This window comes from Mustela nigripes, chromosome 12, assembly GCF_022355385.1.
Source record: "Mustela nigripes isolate SB6536 chromosome 12, MUSNIG.SB6536, whole genome shotgun sequence".
NCBI lineage: Eukaryota > Metazoa > Chordata > Mammalia > Carnivora > Mustelidae > Mustela > Mustela nigripes.
Window position 1 is genome coordinate 40,757,246 of NC_081568.1, and position 21,346 is coordinate 40,778,591.

The 21,346-nt window shown below is 47.6% G+C and overlaps 1 protein-coding gene and 1 long non-coding RNA gene across 2 annotated transcripts in view; one reads left to right on the forward strand and one right to left on the reverse strand.

Annotated features, from left to right (window-relative positions):
* Positions 1 to 1,758, reverse strand: part of LOC132027782 (uncharacterized) — an 8,949-nt gene extending 7,191 nt beyond the window's left edge. The window contains exon 1 of the long non-coding RNA XR_009407205.1: positions 1,636 to 1,758. This is a non-coding gene — a long non-coding RNA (uncharacterized LOC132027782). The remainder of the gene's footprint in view (positions 1 to 1,635) is intronic.
* Positions 1,759 to 2,224: 466 nt separating this feature from the next.
* The window catches only part of AFAP1L1 (actin filament associated protein 1 like 1), a 57,458-nt gene continuing 38,336 nt past the window's right edge, over positions 2,225 to 21,346 (forward strand). The window contains exon 1 of the mRNA XM_059417127.1: positions 2,225 to 2,365. Within this exon, the coding sequence (XP_059273110.1) occupies positions 2,350 to 2,365 (16 nt within the window). The 5' untranslated portion in view covers positions 2,225 to 2,349. The remainder of the gene's footprint in view (positions 2,366 to 21,346) is intronic.

The window sequence follows — 21,346 nt, forward strand, 5'->3', positions numbered from 1 at the left end:
CCCTTTAATTTAATGGGAGAAAAAAATACATATATATTAGAAATATATATATATTTTTTTCTCTGTCCCTTTAATTTAATGGGGTCTGTCATCACCATAAAAACAACACCACGTTTCATCAGTTCACTTAGGAATATATATATATATATATATGTATGTATATAGTATATATATATATATGTATGTATATAGTCATTCCTTGCCTGGGGAACCCAAAACAGGGTTTCTCATTCCATCATCCTGACTGCAACCAAGCTGTAGTCAACTTAGTCAACAGTGCCACCCAGTGGGCATTATGAGTAATTATCTAAACCAGAACCACCCGCCTCCACAGACCATTCTTTTCCTTACTCCTTAGCAGAACTGCACATGAACTGTGTTCCTCCACCTATACATTTTCTCCAGTTCACAGCTCAGTTAATCCTACTCCATAAATTATTCCACAGATCCATATAAGTTATCCTTATCTCTTTTTACTTTTCTGTCCCAATTCTCTGAGGAACCTCCAAGGTCCTTGAAAGTGTCTGAAATTTCTTTTAAAAATCTACCAGACTCCATCTCTCTTGCCAATTGTTATATCTTATATTATTTTATTCTTTCAAGTGAAATATTGTGTTTTTAAAAGTATTAATGGGCTGGCCTAGGAACTTAACTGCCATTTACAGCCTTGTTTTCAAGGGTTTCAGAGTTCCAACAGTGAACTTAGGGAACTTAATCCACTTGTAAATTGTTGGTTGTCTGCTTTAGAATTTAAACTGACCTTTTCAAATTGGAAAAGTAGGCAGGAACAAAGAGGAACTTGGAAAATAATAATGGCTCACATTTTTATAGCTATTTATGGTTTATAAAGTGGGTTTGTATCATCATTTCATCTGCCCTCTCAACAGCCCTACGAGGTCAATAAGAGGTCTCCCCAAGCACAAATGAGCAAGCCAGGCTTACGCACTTTATAGAGCAAGACCTCACACACAAGTTTTCAGACTCAAATCCTATTGTTTTATTCAGTACACCACATTTCCTCTGCATGTTCACACATACACACTACAGACAACACACACAATTTCTTGAAGACAGCATTAATTACAACTTGCCCATAAAAGCCATGGAGAAAAGACACCCAGGCCAGGAAGTTGCAGGATTCTCTTTCCCAAGCTGTTCCTCCTCTGTCTGCCTCTGCAAAGGCATTCCCAATGCCAGGAAGTTCTAAGTCAAAGGAGTTCCCTAATCAAAACTGAAAACAGAAGACTTGGCCCATCTTGGGGAGGAAGGCTGTCTAGGAGGACAACTGGGCTTGGACTTCACATTATAAAAGGTCTTCAATTTAGACATTTGATATAGTCTGTAAATGAGTTGTACCTGCTTTCACAGAGATAACACTAATAGGATGAAAGAAGTCGACATTCTTCATACACACTTAAACTTAAATCCCACTCCTGGCCCAGCCACACTGGCCACAGCAGTATTTATTCTATATGCTCCAATAATTTTTGGAAAGAGCACACTTACATTGCACTAGCATACAAAAGTGTGCTGAACGCATTCACTTCCACACCGCTGTACCCCTCCGTTTTGATATTTCTTCACCGTTAATACACAAAAGTTCCAGAAGTTGGAAATATCCCAAGCTCTGCCCACCTTTTAATCGTCTCTGTCCTTGTCTTTGGCGATCTTCCTTTTTGCAGATCTTTATTATTCCGCTCTTCTCTCACACCATTATTGACGCTGCACCCGCCTAGCGCCCTGTCCACTATCAGCACTAGAAAGCGCTCAAGCAAGACCTGTCGAGTAGAGACCATAAACCCAGAGTCAGGAAATGAGGGGCAGCTGCAAGGAGATGTTTTGATTCCCCTGGGGGTGGAGGGACGGGGGACAAGTTCTAACAGTCTGGGCAGTCTGCGGATGGAATGGGATGGAAGGTGCGACAGTAAGCCCCCCCATCCGCAGCCCAGCGCAAGCAGAGCGCAAGACCGCGCGGGCCGGGCAGGGGTGGGCCGCTCCGGAGAGAGAGCGCGTGAACCTGGCAGTGGCTCCCCGGCCCACCGCGGGAGGGGCGCGGGGGCGTGCGCGAGGCAGGGTGTGGCGTGGGTGTGTGCGGGACCCGGGACACCGGCCGGCCCCCCGCCCAGGGGGCGAGGCGTGCTCCGGGTCTATTCCGGGAGCGGCGTGAGGGCGGGCGCGGGCGGGCGCGCGCGGGCGGGGGGGCGCCGGGCAGGCATCCTGTCTGGGGGAGGGGACGTGCGCGGAGGGCGCTCCCGCGGGGCCGGACCGGAGAGCGCAGCGCCGGCCGCTACCAGCCCCAACCGAGCAGCTGCGCCCTGCTCGGCGCGCCCGGGGACCGCCGCCGGCGCCATGGACCGAGGCCGGGGTAAGAGGAGCCGCGGCAGCCGCATTGGCTGCCGCGCGGGGCGGGGAGGAGAACGGCAATCCAGGGGCCCGAGGGGAGGAGGAGGTGGTAGAGGGGTGGGGGGCGGAGGAGGGGTCGGAGCCGGCGCGGGGTCGGGGGTGGGAGGCCCGGGGCAGAGTGGACAGGTGCCTCCTTCCGCCGGGGCAGCACGGGTGTAGATAAGTCCCTCGCGTCCCGGGTCGGAGTGGCATCCTGTGTGTAAGACCAGTTTCCTACACTCAGAGTCAACTCCATTAGAGAATGCCCCCACGGGATTCCTGAGGACAGCGAGCTCCTCCCACCCCATTCCCCTCTGGAAGGGTAAGATGGGGTTGGCAGGTACACTCCCAAAACCCCCCCACCGTGCCCCCCCACCAAGAGACGCCCCTGGAGACCGGAGTTTACTGCTGCCTAAGGCATTGAGAGCAGGGACAGGCGAGCCTGCCTCTGTGCGCGTGGGTATCTGAGCCCGGGCTCTGCCTTTGCCAGGCTGTGTGACCTTCACCCAATCCTTCTACCTCTCTGGACTAGTGACAAAGTTACATTGTGGTCTCTGCAAGGCCCCTTCTGGCTCCCACCCTTTTTCAGGAATTGAGTTTGTTTGATAAAAGTTTCAGAGATTGGAGAGAGCGTGTGTACATTGACGTGAGAAAAGTTAGCAGCCCTTGAGGGGTGCCCTGCCCAAGAAAAGGCCTAGACTCTTCAAAGACATGTGTCTGCGAAGAAGTAGTGGCCTGCTTGGATATGGGGGCAGTGTCGAACGCTGGGGATCGGAACGCCAGGGTTCCAGCCACCCACCTCTGCCAGGCTGAGCGATCACAGGAGGGAATGCGCTTGGTAAACTGGTCAATGCTGTGCCGACATGAGAAGCATTATTATTATTGTTGTTGTTATTATTAATGGAAAATTCCTCTACCTCCTTAATAATCTCACACCTTTCATCCATCTGTTTGTTTTCTGTGCTGAGGCCCCCAAGGCAGGGAGTGGGGGGCGGGAAGAGTGACCGGGTGGGTGTGGAAGCGGTTAGGAGAGCACTAGGGTCAGGGATGAGTGCGTGAGGTTTCCTGATAAGCTGGCCTGCACTCCCAGTACAGGACAGCCAGTCTTAAGGACTTCCCAGGGGCTCTAGGAAACCCCAGCAGCTTCCAGTTCAAGATGCTGGGGAAAACCTTTCCACCCACCTGCTCTCAGCACAAAATACCGCTACACCTCCTTTCATGCTTGGAAGGGCATGCAGGAAATGGGCGGGGCTTCTGATCCGCGTTTTGGAGACAGAGATTGTGATCCCAAAAGCAGTGCTCACCTGTTAGCCGACTCCTGGATAGGTTTACAGAGAGTATACACACTCACCAGGGAGGAAAAGTAGAGAGAAGAGGCACCTCTAATGTCCCTCAGCCCTCCCTTCCCACCTCCCACGTGGTACATCTAAACCAAAGAGCCCCCACCCCCACCCCGGAGATAGAGAAAGTTGTCACATATCACCCTGTCTGGTCCCCAGTACAAAAATCCCTATCTAGTCTGCTCAGAATTGTGGGAGGACTATGTCGTCCTTAGACTGACCAAGGGTGACAATAATTCAGTTAGCTTTAAATGCTTAGTAACTGACACCTCACTTAAGAAGGCTGTCTCCAGAGCACTACTGCTCGGAAGCTGGACTTCCTGGGGCTCTGTTAGTACTCAGAATGTTCTAGAACTCTCTCCCATGCTGCAGGCTCTCCCCACCTACTCTCCTTCTCCTTCGCAACTCTTATCTCATTATGCTGTTACTCTAAGAGTTAGTTCTCGGGCTGTATGCTTTGTGCCTACCTTCCCTGCCCAGATGGAAGCTTCTGGAAGGCAGGGAGTGGATCTCTCTTCCTGCTCCTGTAAGGACATCAGTCCTATCAGGCCCACCCCTTATGATCTCATTTTGCCTTAATTACCTCCCTAAAGGCCCTGTCTCCAAATACAGTCATATTGGAAGGTTGGGGCTTCAACATATGGATTTGGGGGGGGGGGGAGTAGAGGAGGATACACTCCTGTCCAGAGCAGCAAGGTTGGGTCATTGACATGAACTTGCCCAATCACTTGCTGTGTAAGGGACAGAGCTAGGTTTGAACCAAAGTCGATCTTCAGCTTACTGCTGATTGCCTCCACGGTGGCAGGTGACCTGCCCAAGCCCTGGAGCCAGGCTTGGATGCCACGTCTTCCTGCCAGCTCCAGGGGCCTCTTCCACACCTCACCTGTGCTGCTCAGATCTTCAGCAGCCATGACAACACAAAAGCTCAGCACCAAAGTCAACCGCCTTGAGAATGAAAACAAACCTGGGAATTAGGATTTCTCTACTAACACAATGTGTGTCTTTCTGTGAGTAGAGCAAGATTTGTAGGACACCAGAACAGAGAAACCGCTTATAATGAAATCTCTTCCAGTAGGAATTCCCGATTCATGAACATCATACAAAGAGAATCATAGACTGATGTCCATAGACACCACCTTCCACAGGACAAATTAACTAACTCTCTGTCTTCATAGGAGGCTAAAAAAATATATATATGGATACTGATAATAGCTATTTCTTGGGGTTGTTGTAAATATTAAATGCATGGAAGATACTCCAACCAATGCCTAGCATGTTGGACCCACTCAATAAATGCTATTGTAATTACAGTCTTTTTTCATTAGACTCTGCATAATAAAATTGCTTTATAAAGCTTCACTTGGTCCTTCCACAAGCTAGTCTGACTCTGATGACAGATTTTTGAGTCCCTACTCTGTTTTAAGAACTGAGCTAGACAGTTTTGTGCACATCAAGGACAGGGCCTGTGTCATAACCTACCTACTCTGTGTCCTGGAGCTCCTTTGTGCTGCTTATCTCTTGAAAATCCATCTCTGACCTTCAGTAATTGCACCACCATCCAACTGACATCGCTGAGTGACTGATAAAATATTAATACACATGCCAATGTCTCCACTTTCCCTTATTTATCCTATTTATTCCTGCCTACTGACTGGCTGTTTCTTTATGTAAGTTTGCCTCTGCAAACTTCCCAGTCTTCTCAAGTCATTCTCTCTTTGAAGACTTTGGTCTAATATTTTCCTGATTTTGTCATTTGCCTTCTTAATGTCCAAGGTGTTGTCTGATCTGCCTGCCTCATGGAAGTCACTGATTTCCCCCAAGGTTCCTTTCCTTTCCACTTCACAACTAGTTCTTTTTCATCAAGCTGAATTCAACCCAAGATGGGAATTTCTTTTGCAGTCTGTATTCTTTGGGAGAGCAGGTTGTCTTCTGGGCAACTCAAGGAATAATCTGAAACTCTGCCTTTCATTAAATGAGATTTTTATTGTTCAAGAGATGGTAGAAGAACCCATTCTAACTATCATTCCACTGTTGGACCAGCTTTGAGATATATATTAGGAAAGCCACATCTTCCTTATCCAGCTTTCATGGGCCAAGCAACCTGTAGCTGCTCCTAGAATGAGCTCTCCACGGTGACTCACCACCCAACTTCCACCACGAAGGCCATGAATTGCCGTTCAGACATACCTCTTCCCTGACATGCAAGTTCATTGTCTACTCCTGTCCATTACTGGCCTTCTGAAAGGAATACTCAACCATATTAATCTTTTCCATCCAAATAGGTTTTGCGACATCCTCTTTGTCAGCCTGGAGACTCAGTAAAGCTGAAATGGTTCAGAGAATGGATAAATGTGGGTTTGAGGTGTTTTGGTTTGTTAAGTAGGTTCCATGCCCAATGTGGGGCTTGAACTCATGACCTTGGGATCAAGAGTTGCATGCTCTACCAACTGAACAACCAGATGCCCCAAGGGTTTGAGTTTGCGCTGCAACTTTCAAGCTGTATGATCTTGTATGAGTTAGATAAATAAATTTCTCTGACCTTCAGTTTCATTTCATTTGCAGTGTCATAGGGAAGGGTAATACATGTAGGCTAGCTCTTAAGAAACATTCAGGAGGGATAGCTATTATATTTATCAAATACAGTTGCTTGGATTTCAGCCACTCTTGGCAATGAGTGTATGTGGTCCCATGGGGCCATGAGATTTGAACTTACTCTCTTCCATGTAGAGGATTCTGCTATCATTGGGCACTGCTTCCATGTCCTTATCCCACTCAGCCTCCATGGTGTTTGGCTTCTCCATTGTAGTCAAGGTTTTTTCTGCCTCTCCCTCAAATATCAGTTTCAAACCCCCCTTCTCACATGGGTGAGAACCCTGCCAAGTAAGTTCCTCCCTCCCTAACCTCTGCCAGAAGCCTATCATTACTCCATTCTGATCTTTGCTTGGGAAAAACAATCCTGTGTTTGGATACCATCCGCTTCTCATACTTCTCTTACCCTTCTAAAAAAAAACATGCAACTGAACAAAAAATTAAACTCCCTGCCCACGCGCGCACATGCACACACGCCATCTACCCCTAAGTGTTTTCCTCCTTCCTTTCCCGGCCAAACTTCTCAAGTACACAGTCAGCATGTCAGCCTCCAGCCCCGTCCCCCACACCCTGTGCGCTGCCTGCCCTCTCCCTTCCAATCACACCTTCTGCAGAAAGACCGCTCTTCTGGGTCACAAATCGTTCCATGTTGTTTCATCTGAGTCCCATCCCCTGGACTTCTCTGTAGTGTTATTGACCCACTATGGACTCCTCTAAATGTATTCTGCTACTTGGTGGAGATGAAGAAAGCATGCATTTTGGAATCAAGTAAGTCTCCATTAAATAACCACTGCTCCAACCCTCCTAGTGTCTCTTGCGTCTCTTCCTGTCCCTCAATCCCACTGCTATCAGTGCTCACAGCCTCTGGACTTCTCCACCCCTCAGGCAAGTTAACCAACTAAGCCTTGTCGCCTCAGTCTGCAAAGCTGGAAGAATGACACCCAGAACTGGGAAACTGGACCGTGGTATTATTTGCACAGTGCCCAGCACCCGGCCCATGGCAGGTGCTCACGAATTGCTATTCTCCGTGTTGCCCTCTGGCTCACTTGCTTTTTCTTCTTTAAAGACCCTTGCCCCTCCCTCCCCACATTCTCAGCTCTCTCCCTATACTCCCTTGTGTAGAGAGCCACACCTCCTCCCGGGTGATGCTCAGGGTCCATCTTCAGCCATGAGTTGGGTCCAATCCTGCATTATTTACCTCCTGCCTATGGTGCATTTCCATCCAGAAGTCATCTCGACCTCCAAGTGACCCGGTTTTGAACTCCTCTTATTCACCACCAAATCAGATCACCTTTCCTGTTTCTCTTTTTCTGTTAACAACACAACCACGTGAGGAGATATTGGAGGAAATGGGGCTGTTTGTGAACAAGACCGATTTGAAAGGGGGACACAGGATCAGTCCGGTAGAAGAGATAATAGAACCACCCTCCAGAAGGCTGTACAGGAGCTCAAAGAGAGGCTGGTTTGGGCTTGATCTAGGAGAAGCACATAAATGAGAATTATCCGCTACGAGAACTGAAGTTGGCCAGGGACATAGGAAGCAGAGGCTGAGTGGCCACAGATCAGGGAATCACGGAATGCTTCCTATGGGGACCATAGTAACATATAAACTAAGAACAGCCGTCACCAGGACGCCTGGGTGGCTCAGTTGGTTAAGCAGCTGCCTTCAGCTCAGGTCATGATCCCAGCGTCCTGGGATTGAGTCCCACATCGGGCTCCTTGCTCGGCAGGGAGCCTGCTTCTCCCTCTGCCTCTGCCTGCCATTCTGTCTGCCTGTGCTCGCTCTCTCTTCCTCTCTCTGACAAATAAATAAAATCTTAAAAAAAAAAAAAAAAAAAAACAACCGTCACCTAATATTCAAGTGACTTCTCTAGGCATGGCCCCTTTGTGAACTGTAGAGAATGGGACTTCCGCCTGAAGTATCCACCTTTTATTTAAACCACACTTTGTCAAGGCACCTGGGTGGCTCAGTGGGTTAAGCCTCTGCCTTCATCAGGGTCCTGAGATCAAACCCCACATCGGGCTCTCTGCTCAGCAGGGAGCCTGCTTCCCCCTCTCTCTCTGCCTGCCTCTCTGCCTACTTGTGATCTTTGTCTGTCAAATAAGTAAATAAAGTCTTTTAAAAATAAAATAAAAAAATTAATAAAGAATAAACTGCACTTTATCATAACTTTTAATGGGTCTTATAAATTACACTCAAGGATTGAATTCAGAAAGGAGAGGACCTGATGCCATTAAAGACAGTCATTTAAACTATAGATCCGATCACGTTTCAACCCTTCTCACTGGATTCTCAGTGTTTTTAAGATATAAACGAAAATCTCCATGACGGTCCTCAGGATGCTGCCGTGTCTGTCACCTGCTTGCTTTGTGCCCTGTCCATCTCTGGCTGCGGGGTCTCCACACACTGGGCTTTGTAGCTCTGCCTGCTCAGTCCTGCTCATCCTTTGCTGTCTGCTCAAACCTGACTTCCTCAAGGCCATCTATCCCAATCTCCCAGGCAGGGGCCCTCCTTCCTCCTTGGCTGCTATTTTCATAATTAGAATCAGTCGTGGGATTGAATTAGCTGTGAACGTGAGCTCTGTGGGGGCAGGGCCCCTCTTACCTGTGTTCACAGCTCTTTCCCTAGCACCCAGAGTTCATGCTTGGCACGTAGTAAATGCTCGAAAAGCCTCTGTTGAGATGCTGAGTAAATGAATGAAAAAATACAAAATTTATAACATAGAAGTTGGATATGACCACTTTCAACTCCAGGATTCTCCATTTCAATGAATCTCACCTTAGGGACGCAGAAACGGAGGCTTCATCGTTACTCATTGCTTCCTTTGCTTTCATCCTTTATCCAAGAAGACCTTAAATCCTGTTGACTCTTCTTGAAAAATGTCTATGGCTTCTTCTCCTCCACCGCATGAGAGCTTCCTGTTTCTGCTCTCACCTTCTCCAGCCTGCCCCGAGGACCGCTCTCGGTTTGTCTGACCCCAGCTGGGATCAGAATCCCCTCCCGTGGGGCCCACTGAAAATAAGCCCCCAGAGATCTGATCAGTGGGTCTGGAGTGAGGCTTGGGTTTGTGTGAGTTTGCACAGCTCCCAGCTGAGTCTGATGAGCTCACTGTTTTAAGCAGTGACCTGCTTTTATCATGACCCTTGACCCTGCCCAAACACCTGCCAGGATTCCCTGCTGCTGTCTCAAACACAGTCTTGTGTACTTTTCAGCCAAGTGGGACTCTAGGGTCTGGATCTTTTATCCAAAGTAGTCTTCTGAAATGTCTCATTTTATCTTTAAAACGCCAAGCAATTTTTCTATTGTAGTCCATAATAAATCTGAATACACCCCCCCACACCCAACAACAAGTCTGTGCCCAGTGGACTTTTAGGCATGCCAGTGTTCACCTCGGGGCCTTTCGTTCCCTACCCCACCCTGCCCTCTGCTGTGGGCTCTCAGGGTGTGTAAGCTCTAGCCCGAGGAGATCCATCTCCAATAAATGGCTCAGCACACAGTTTAGAGTAGACATGAGTCTGGCCATGGAAGCAGGATCCCACAGCCTCGCCTTGGCTCAGCCACTCACTCGGCAACACGAGAACATATATTTTTACAACACTTAAAACTTTTAGAAGAATTTCTACATTTACCAGTCGTGTCCGCTGCAGCACAGTGTTGGGATGGTGAGCACGGCGAAGGCTTCGTTCAGAGCCTTTGCAGCCTCTTGTAACCATACCCATTCTCTCTCCACAGTCATACACTCGGGGGTTGCCATGGACAAGAAGGAACCTGTGTCATAGGGATATTCAGACAAAAATGACCACTAAACGCCTTTCTCTGCAAACCCCTGCAGCCTGAGTTTCTCTTCTGTGGTTTCTCTCAACCCTGGTAAAAGCCCTGTGGAGTGGACAGCTGAGTCCCCATCGGACAGATGCAAACACTGGGTCTCAGAAAGATGTCTCTGCTGTCCCCCCACCCCCATCCAAAAAGAGACCAGCTCAGCATCACCCCATTGTGCAAACATCTCTGTCACATCCCCTTCCACCTCCTCTCTGACTTGGGGTGACCGCTGCCCTCCTCAGTCTTGGCTTTTAGAAGATTTTATTGCACTAACTGAAATGCCCCTTCTAGTTATCTGCGAGTCCTGTGGTCTGGGACGGTCTTGTCTTCTCATGGCCAGTGTTTCACACAGAACGAATGTTCAGTAGAAGAGCCCACTGAGCATTCACTGGGAGTCAGGGCATCTACATTTGACAAGGGGTCCTCTCATGCTCGCACTACCGCGAGTTTGATGTATTTTAGCCTTTCTGTACAGCAAACATGTCGTTTGTTTCATTGTTTCATTTGGATGGAAAATTCCATCCCAAACTGCTGCCTATGGCTATGGTTAAGACTATCTGTACCGCATGTAGCTAGGGCATGTGTGTGAATTATAAAAATATGAATATGATTTTGTATTACAAGTTTACAGCAGGGACGAGTGGGTGGCTCCGTCGGTTGAGCGTCTGTCTTCTGCTCAGGTCATAATCCCAGGGTCCTGGGATCGAGCCCCACATCAGGCTCCCTGCTCAGTAGTGAACCTGCTTCTCTCTTTCCTTCTGCTGCTCCCCCTGCTTGTGATCTCTCTCTCTGTGTCAAATAAATAAATAAATTCTTTAAAAAAAGAAAAACAAAAACAAGTTTATGGCAAAATGTAGATCTGCAGTAGGCCATTAAGTGTGTTCCCAAGAAGGAACGTGGCTCATGTCAGTGTGCGAACGTGTGGACAATGTTTGGTATATTTGTGATTCTTACCTTTTTTGAGCAGTGCCATCTCACCTGCCAAGGGAATTCAGTAAGAATGTGTATCGTAACTTTGCCCTCTGTTGGATTTTAAAGTTATTTCCCGTAATTTACTTTTGATAGATAACTGAAAGTTTATTGCACATATTTTTAAGTATCCCCATTTTACAGATGAAGAAACTGAGCCTTAGAAAGGTCCTTCTATTTACGCAGCCCTGCCTACCTCCAAACCTCAGTTTTTCACTCAAAGCTGGAGGGTCATCCCCAAGTCAGTTATAAGGAGGACTTGCTAGGTAAGCTACAAGGATTTACTAGGTCCGGATTTCAAGGCCGGGGCAGAGAGGGTGCTGAGAACCGGGGGAGAGAAAGGGAGCACCTTCCATCAGTGAGTGATATGGCCGGGCAGCTGGCATAAGATCTTATCTCTTACCCTTTCCCCTCCTCCCACTGTGGCCCTCAGAGTTCTAGTGTTCAGGATTCAAGAAGCTCTCATCCTCCTGGAACGAAGAAAGAGGCCCCAGGCAGGACTTGTCCTCCATCTAAAATTCCATTTGGGGAATCCCAGCCTCGCCCCAGATGAGGGTGGAGGTACAGAGCCCGTCCGGCGTGATTCTCCTCCCCGGAGCAGCTGTCGGGCCGCAGCGGGGACAGAATGTGGCACCACATTGCAGTCATTCCAGCTCTGGGGAATTTGTCGACAGCCCGCTCGGTGGCTTTTTATAGCCCTCTTAGAGCCTCGGGGAAAACTGATCTCTTGAGAGAGAGAAGTGGGGCACGTGTCTTTTCTAGGCACCATGCCCTCAAAAGTGTAGCCCGTAGTTGAAATCGGGCTAAGAGTCACGGCTACATGAGCCGTGTGGGGTCATGGAAGCAGGTCCGCTGTCTGGGAGACAGGGATCCCAAGCAAACCCAGTTCCTAGAACCCCTTCCATAGGCTTCAGTTTCTTCATCTTTCTGGTCGAAGTATTAGTATTATGAGGCAGGGATCTGTGCACCTTGTCCTGCGAGCCAAATCCAGCCCATCACCAGCTTTTGTAAATAAAGTTTTATTGGAACACAGACACACTCATTCCTTATGCATTGTCTATGACTTTCTCACTACAAGAGCAGAGTGGAGTACTTGTAACAGAGGTCATATGTGGTCGGTAAAGCCTAAAATACATACTATTTTGTCCTTCATAGAAAAAGTTTGCCAACCCTTGGATTAGACTACAAAGAGTTTGGGAGTATCGACCCAGAGCACTGTGCTAAGAAGGATTCTGACGGTGTCCAGACTAAGAAAGGAAGCTCTATCCTTTAGACCATACAAGAGTATGTATTCAAGAGTAGTGTTGGAAGGACCCCAGAAGGCCATTTACTCATGTTTTTCAAAGTACTTTTGGTCCCAAAATCCTTCTGCAAACAAAATGTTAAGCAATAGAACTGTTCAGAGTGAAGTGGGAGTGAGAACGCAGTACAGTCCATTCCAGCCCTCCTACGCCCAAGGCTGCCCTGAAGGAAGCTCCACAGTTCCCGTAACTCCATTAGAAGAACATTTGAAGACCACCTATCTTATGCTATGACTCTTGTTTTACATCTAGGGAAACTGAGGTTCAAGGGGCAGTGTCTTGCCTCAGGTTCTATGATGGGCTCCAACGGGCTTTCCATGGGACCACCAGCATGGTCGTGAGGTATCTGCAAGCTCAGACGAAATCTCTGCTGGGAAGAAATCATGTCCATTGGCTTTGGGGGCCTCAGAGCTGCCATTAGCGCATGGGTGGCCATGCTGTACCCGCACTGACCCAGCAGCCCACAGTGCTAAACAGCACTGCAAGGGGGCCAAGACACTTGCTGATAACCTGCCATGTCTCACAGTAGTTAAGCAAGGCTTGGGAGCTTTTTTTTCTGATAATACCAGAGCCAAAAAAAAAAAAAAAATGAAAATTGAATTGGACCATATTTAGAAAAAAAAAAATTAACTGATACTGAGATACTTTTTTTTTAAAAATAGAACATGTCTCACAACTGATATATCAATTAGTTCATTTTTCTGTTTTTCCTCCCAAAAGCTGTTATTAGGCAGATAAAACATCTTTAAATCGATGCCATCTTAGAATGGAGAAATTATGATAATTTATACGGCAGCTTTCTTTTGAAGATGGAATCAGATATATTCGTTTGTAGAATAAATATTTATTCTTCCTGCCCATTCTTGTTGAAGGGTTTGCTGAGAGCAGATGTAGCTGATATGAAACCAAGGGGGATTTTTTTTAGCTCCACTTGAACCCAGAAGAAAACTGATCTAGGAGTGTGCTGGGAAGCCGGAAAGACAGATCGCGTTTCCTCATGGCCAGCAACCAGGTGCAGCTCTGAGGGGTGGCGGAGGGGAAGCTCAGAGTCCCTGTACCCGAGTCTCCCAGCAAGGCCCCCATGCCTGTGACATGTCCATTCCCATGCCCATTCCCTGTCCATCAGGGAATACAGAGCATTGAAGGGGCATTTTCTAGCCAGGAACCTCAGATACCCTGGGGAGGCAGCATCTAGGTAGAGAAAGAGCCAGAGTGAAAAGGAGAAAGCCCCAGAAGTGCGCTCAGTGTGCAGCGGGGTGGGCGTGCCTACAGCCCAGAAGATCAGGTAGAGGTCTTCCTTCAATAGAGTAGGGCTTTATCCTCCAGGTCCCCAGCTGGACGTGTGCCAGTCCCTGAGAAGCCGGGTTGCTGGGATTTGTAACTAATGACAGAGGCAGCATAATGGGAGAGCTCCATGCACTGGCTGTGGTTTCAAGTTGCCCAGGGTTTGAATCCTAGCTCCCCTCATCCACTTAATCCCCCAGGGTCTCAGTTTCCTCAACTAAAAATGGAGATCACAATCTCCTGTCTCCCTAAGGGGTCATTGGCTTCATGCAAGGAAGGCACTCAGCACACAGGAAGCATTTAGTTAAAGAAAATAATAATAATAAAATAATGCCTAGTACTTAAAATACAGGTTTGTAAATGATCACTTCTCTTAATGAATGAGGTTGGGATCCAAGTTCCCCCTGTAGCCGTTTTCCCTCTAGATTCTGCCTATCCTGGGAAGGGATGAAACGACAGAGGAATCCGGGATTAGCCATAGGGAGCACATGGGAAGGTCTTCGGGCATCTATGTCACATCTATGTCACAGAGGAAACTGGTGTCGGGGGCCCTGGGGAGCTGTCAATCGGGCAGGTGTGAGCAGGAGGGGGTCCTCGAAAGTGTTGCCATTGGGGGAAATCGTTAGAGGCAGCAGTGAGCTCACGTGACAGTGGGAAGGTTGAGTCTGGAAGGAGGTGACCAGTTCGGAGCGGCACACAAACAGCAGACTGGGAAACATTAGCTCACCTCTGTGTTTCGGTTAAGAACAGAGAAACTTAAAACTTCAGAGTCTATCCATTTTCAAATAGAGTTAGTTGTGTAGATCTGATGTGGAAACAGACATGTTTGTCTCGAGCTCTCTGCAATTCAAGTCCCCCATCCCCAGGACCTTCTGTCATCACTTTTTTGGAGTCTTGCCCTAGCCCTGGGGACAGGAATCCGCCTGGGGGTCCCCCAGGGCCTGCCCCAGGATGGCTGCACTCCTCCCTGCAGCCTGGAGTCCTGGGCACCTGGTGGGCATCATTCCAGAGCTGGCAGTGGGAGGTTTCTGCAGGCAAGGAGGGGAAGGGGGGGAGGGAAGGAGCGAGAGAGGAAGGGAGGGAACGGCTAGGCTGACCTCCCTTTCCACTTACCACAACCTCTGAGGGGAGCACTCTCATGACCTCTGTGTCACAGATGACAAAACTAAGGTGACATCTCCTACATTGGGTCTCCAAGCTAGGAAAGGCAAATCCCAGGCGTTACTCTGGGTGCCCGTGTCTCACCTCCCCATTGTACTGACTTTTTCCACCTCCCTGGGAAAGAGCTGTCCCCTGGGGCTCCGCCCCTCTTGGAAGGGACATCTGCCTCTCTTCTTAGTTCAGATTTCCTTAAGTTGGTGTGGTCTTGAGCTACCGCGCAGCTCTATCCTCCAGTGCCCCCGGTACCCTCAGGGGACAAGTTTGCTCCCCCTCTTTGCCTCCCTCACCCCCTCCATGAGCCCTTCTGCTCTTGGAGACCGTTGTCCTAGGTAGGATTTACCTGGTCTTCTCCCTAGTCCGTGGTCCTTCTCTGAGTTCTGGGTTGTCAGTCAATCTGTCCCCAGTGCACCTGCTGTGTACCCTTTACTGTGCTAGGCACTGGACACCAGAGGCAGACACTAAATCAGACCACACAGTATTTGGCAGCAGTTAGAGGAGAACAAGCCATGCAGAGGAAATACCATGAACAAAGAGCTGGAGTGGGCTGTCAGATAGTGAAAATAGGTAAGACATAGTAAAAAGTGACTTAAAAAAAAAACAAACCATCAAACATAACAAAGATAAGTACAGCGTATGTTCCTAAGAGTTCAGCCTGAGGCATATACTGATGATTTTCTGGTTCTTTTATCACACTGAGGTTTCTGTGAGCTCATTGTCAACCTAATCCTTTGCATTTCTGAATGGGAGCACTGTTCTTCCGACTCATCTCCTGAGTCCTGCAGAGGCTGTGTGGTTCGTTGGGGGAGAGGCGGAACGGATGATATATATACGAATAATCACACTTCACTGATCTGCAAAGCTTCAGTGGAGCACTGAAGGGCAGCCACCATCACTCCTCTTTAATCTTAAGGAAATTGAGGCCCAGAGACATGCAGCAACTAGTCCAAGGTCACACAGCCATTAAGTGTGGAGCTGGGACTTGAGCCCTGAGCTTTTGGCTCTAGAGCCAGTGTTTTTTCCTCTACACTAAAACACAGTGGAATGAGAAACCGGAATGTTTCAAACTTGGCACTTGGGACCTCCAGAAATTCCGTTAGTCTCTCTAGGCCTCAGTTTCTTGTCAGTAGAATGGGGATAAGAAGAGCTCCTTTGGAGCTACTGCAAAGATTAGGTGAAGTATAGTAGGCACAGAGTGGCGGCCACAGAGACTATTCCAGTAATGGACTGTTGTAGAACACAATGAGTGACCACAATGAGTGACCACAATGATAGACAGCAATGTGGGTGGATCTTGGCAGGATAATAGTAAAGAAAAAGTCACAAAGATTACCTATAGCATTGTATGCCCTCTTAATAAAGTTAGAAACAACTATAGGTTTTTAAAAAGTTTTTGTGGCTATGTCTAGTTGCAATGGCACTATATATAAGGGAAAACAGGGTGTGACAAACAGCATTCAGGATGGCCGTTAGGCTGGGTTTCAGCGCCAAGAAGCACGGGATCGTAGTTAGATGTAAGATATCATCTGAACCCCGGCTTTTGCTTTGAATGGCAGATTTGTGGGTCCTTACTACATTAGCAAAAATAACTGATCATATAAACAAATAAGTAAATACAAGTGGAGAATGTCTGAAAGAGTGAAGACAGTGTCTCCTGAAGCAAGGGTCAGGATTAACTCAATTCTTATCCACCCAAAGTTCTACTTATTGTTTTTTTTTTAAGATTTTATCTACTTATTTTAGAGGCCAGGGGAGCATGCATGAATGGGAGAAGGGAGAAAGGGAGAGAATCTTTAAGAAGACTTTCTACCCAGCATGAAGCCCAGAGCCTGATGGTGGGCTCTATTTGGGGCCTGATCCCACAACCCATGAGATCGTGACTCGAGCAGAAACCAAGAGTCGGATGCCGGACTGAGCCACCCAGGCGCCCCCTGAAGTTCTATCCTGGGTGGCTCAGTGGGTTAGGCCGCTGCCTTCAGCTCAGGTCATGGTCTCAGGGTCCTGGGATCAAGCCCCGTATCAGGCTCTCTGCTCCACGGGGAGCCTGTTTCCTATCTCTCTGCCTGCCTCTCTGCCTACTTGTGATCTCTCTCTCTGTCAAATAAATAAATAAATTAAATAGTTAAAGAAAAGAAAAGAAATCAAAGTGTCAGGCACGGTGCCCAGCTCATGGGAAGCATTCAATAAATGCTCACTGTCATTCTTGGATATCTTTATTATTATCTGCACACACTTACCCAGATGTCTTCAGTGTCTGCCCCAGGGTATTGGTGGGATGGGTCCTCAAACTCAAACTTCTCAGAAGCAGAAAGCCCTGTTCCATCTAGACCTCAGGCCCGGAACCTGTGAATGGACAGCAGTGGGGAAAGTCCTGAGGTGCTCACTGCTGGTTCTAGCAAGCTTTGGGGGTAAAGCACCCCCGTTAGAAGAAGAAGGCCAGAAGCTCTTATAATGCAGCAATTGGGAGCTTATGCTCTAGAGTTAAGTCTAGGTTTGAATCTGGGTTCTGCTGGCTGTGTGCCTTTAGGCAAATGACTGGGCATCTCTGAGCTTCACGAGTCAGGTGTAAAACAATATCTACCTCACAACATCATTATGAGAATTAAGTGAGGTCATCTAGACAAAATGCTTAGCACAACATCTGGAACATCACTTAACAGCTTAAAAAAATACTACCTGCTTTTATCATTGGGTATCCCGGGCCACTCTCTGGACTGCTTCTGCCCCACTCTGGTGAAGGACATGGTGCAGACTGCCTTGGACGGAAGCAGCCGCCATCTTGTGCAGGGGACGAGCATGTGTGGGTCACAGTTTTCCACTTCCTCCTGGAACCATTTCCTTTGTGAGCTAAACAGGGAGGAATCTGCAGACAAAGGAACAATTCTGGGAGAGCCCAGTCCCACAGCCAAAAGCTATTTCCTCGGAAGTCAGTGGCTTGCCCCACCCCCTCCTGTCTGGAAATGGCTTCCCTGGTGGCCCAGGGCTGGGACACCAGATGCCCAGAGTGAGGGTGCTGCTGGTGGATGGGGGAGCCTGGGCAGAGCGGCTGCTAGAAAAGCCATTTAAGATTCGGAGGTTCCCTGAGCCTGTCACCCTGGCCTGAATCCTACCAAGAGAGTCCCATAAAAGGCCCCTATGACCTGCTTCCCAACTAACCTGTGACCTCCCTGACCTCTGGCCTCCCTGTCTTCCTGAAATAACAGATCAGAGAAGTGTGCTCCCCTAACATCCCTAATAATGATCCATGGTTTAAAACCCTTTCTCTCCTCACACGAACTGACACCTGGACCTCCTGAGCCCCTCCTTACAGAGCGGAAGTGGATGCTCGGACGGTTGAGTGACTTACCCCAAATTCCTCCCTAGCAGATGCGTGGCCCCAAACCAGTACTCTCATACGAACCCCCAAGTCCTCCCCCTCTCTCTTCCCTCCTCTCCCTCCCTTAGGATTCTGCGCTTCTGGCTTGTGGAGTCAAACCTGTACTATTCTCTTCAGCATAAAGGATATTGTGTTTCCTGCACCAGCTGTAATGAACATGCACAAAGCCCTCCAAGGTGACCCTCCCTGGCCCTCCTTCACTCAGGGGCTATATTTAACTCCTGGAAAGCAGTCCGTGCCAAGACATTGGCTTTGCAGCTGGGTTTCTCTGCTGCTCCTTTTTCATTCTTTTCCAGCCCACATGACCCATGGTCTTCCCCAAACACTCTGGGACAACAGGAAGTGTTTGTTTTAGTGACCAATAATGCTGGTCCAACCAGCGCAGTTCCCTCTGCCATTGTGCCCACTATTTGGCCTTCACCTGGGCTCCAAGAGAAGGGCTTATGAATTCAGAGGAAGTGAGGTGTCCCTGTGGCCCCCAATAGGTAGATTTGGAGCAACTTGGAAGAGACTGTGGGCAGGAGAAGGAGAGATGTCTGCACCCACAAATTCAGGGAGAATTCTGTAGGCATTTGGTGTGCATTTAGCCCAGAGCTGGGCAGCCAGAAGTACTGCCATGAGGGACCGCTGGGGCGGGCATCCCTGAGGAGCTCCTCCTTGTTCTTCCCACCCTGGAATCTGGAGTTCCCACACCTGCAAAATGGGGCTAGCCCATCTTATCATAAGAATTAAATAGTGTGAATAATACAAGTAAATCGTTTAAAGCAGAGGGTAACACAGAATAACAATGCGAGATTAATATAAACAGAGAGTAATATAAACATTTATTGAGAACCTACTATGTGCCAGGCACCATAGTAGGCACATTTCCATGCATTAGGGCTCATTCCCACAGATGAGGTACATAGGTTCATAGGTCTCTGGTGATGTACATGAGACACATGTAGTAATTTAAGTGTCCCAAAGGTGCACAGCGAGGCCGTGGGGGGTGGGGTGGAGGAGATAGGACTTGAACTTAAGTAGTTTGGGTCGCTTAATATATGTTAGTCATTATTATTTCCCAATTCCTACGTTAGGATTAAAATCCACCAACTACAAAATGTGCATCACTGAATCCGTTGGCAGCCGTATTCACACGAGGGATATAAGCTCAACCAAATACGGTTTGGGGAGTTTAGCCAAGTAGGAAAATGAACCTCTGCTTTCTTCTGCTCCCGGGACTATTATTACCTGATTTTTTTTTTCTTTTTTTAAGCATCTTTTTATGATGCCGACCCACTATTAAAGACACGGTTTTTCAATCACATTAACTACTAGACTAGCAACTCTTAAGTTTGCATCAAGAATTCATTGATTCCACAAATAACTTAAGCATGTACTCTGTGTCAGGTACTAGCAAAAGCTGGTGCTATTCCTGCCCTCAAGGCATTCAGGCTCAAGTTGTGGGAGCTGATGTTAATTGAAGAAATGCATACTTAAATGTAACATTTCACCATGGCACATACCAGAGAGAGAGTGATGCTATCATACTATAAAATAGGGGGACAGATGTGGTGGAGAAGACAGGGGAAACTTCCCTGAAGCAGTCACGAGTGAGCAGAGAGTGGAGAAGGGCATCACTGGTTGGCAGGAGAAGGGAGTTCTGACAAGCAGAAGGAACAGCGTGTGCACAGGCCCTGGATTAAGAGGCTGAGGAAAGGAGCATGAAGGCACAACCTAGAGGAAAGTTTTTCTGGAAAGGCCTGCAGAACTGGAAGTCCACAGGAAAGGGTTTCTCTTCCTTCCCTTCCCCCTACCCAAACATTGAAGTCACACCTGCTAAGTAGACTGCTTGCCTTTTCAGGGTGCCTTGCCTCCCCACCCCCACAGTGGAGTCAGACCTCATGAATGTGCTAGCTTATTGTAGCACTGGATACAGAAAGTCATCTCTCAGATCATGACCAAAAATTTTTAAAGTAACACATTGGTCCCTTCTCCAGCTCAGGAGCTGGAAATTGGGTTATTTTGCTGTTTGGAAAATGAGAAAGAAAATTTGAGTAAACAAATAAAACAGGTATGCCCTTTGTAAACACCACATACTGACAACTTTCCTGTTTTCCATTTTTGAATCATGCTTGTTGCATGTTCTCTGACTTTGAAGACAAAGAAGGATGAGTTATCTTTGTCCTAGAGAGGCTTGTCAAAAAAGGAGATGGGGGAAAGAGAAATTGTATTTCCTCCCACTGCTTTGCATTTAATGGCGTTGTAACTTGCAAGCTGTTTCCAAGCATTTTTGTAAATTCCATAGTCTGAAAATTGCCCAGGAATGAGATCAAAAGTCAGGGCGCCCACTAGGTCATTGCCAAAACAGGGGTTATTATTCCTGTGGTTTGCAGAAGGTTAATTATTCACTTCTCTTTTGTTTCGGAAATTAGACTCTTTTACCTTTGAGATCTCTATATAATTCCAGCCTTTGCCATAGAACACTTACCAGCTATGATAAAGACCTTTGGATTGAAAACTTCATTCATAGTGCATGGGGGTACAGTCCTGGGAGCAAGCAACAGTGCTTTCTGCCTGTGGCTTATTTTCTGCTCTGCACCATCTCATTTTGATTTAAATGAAGTGGTGAGGGTGGAGGAGTGGAGAGAAAATTGATCTTAGTTGGGTACTCACCAATAACAAGTAAACACTTAGTGGTCTAATCTTAAATATTTTAAAAATAGTTCCTGATTTTATTTGGCAATTTTTTTTGAAACCTAATGAACAATTATCACCCATCTTGGGTTTCCGAGTCTGTCTGTCCACTTAGTGAAAGATTGAAGTTTTATAAACAATGATTAAACCATTTCTTCCTGTTGTTTTTTTTTTCCCCCTCGCTGGAATTCACTGTACCTCCCTAAGGCTCAGCTAAACCAAACAAGATCAATGAAATGTATTCGTGGTTCTAAATAAACTTTAGACACAAAAGATAATGCTGTCCTGATGCCCTAGTCTGTCCTCAGAAAGCAGGCAAGACCTGGACCAGGAGTGAAGATGGGAGGGGGCCGGTTAGGAATTGGTAAAGGAGATTCTTCCTGACTAGGGACCCTCCAAATGAAAGATGTCCCCTCATCTGGAATGGGGGGTGTTCTTAAGGTAGGTAGGA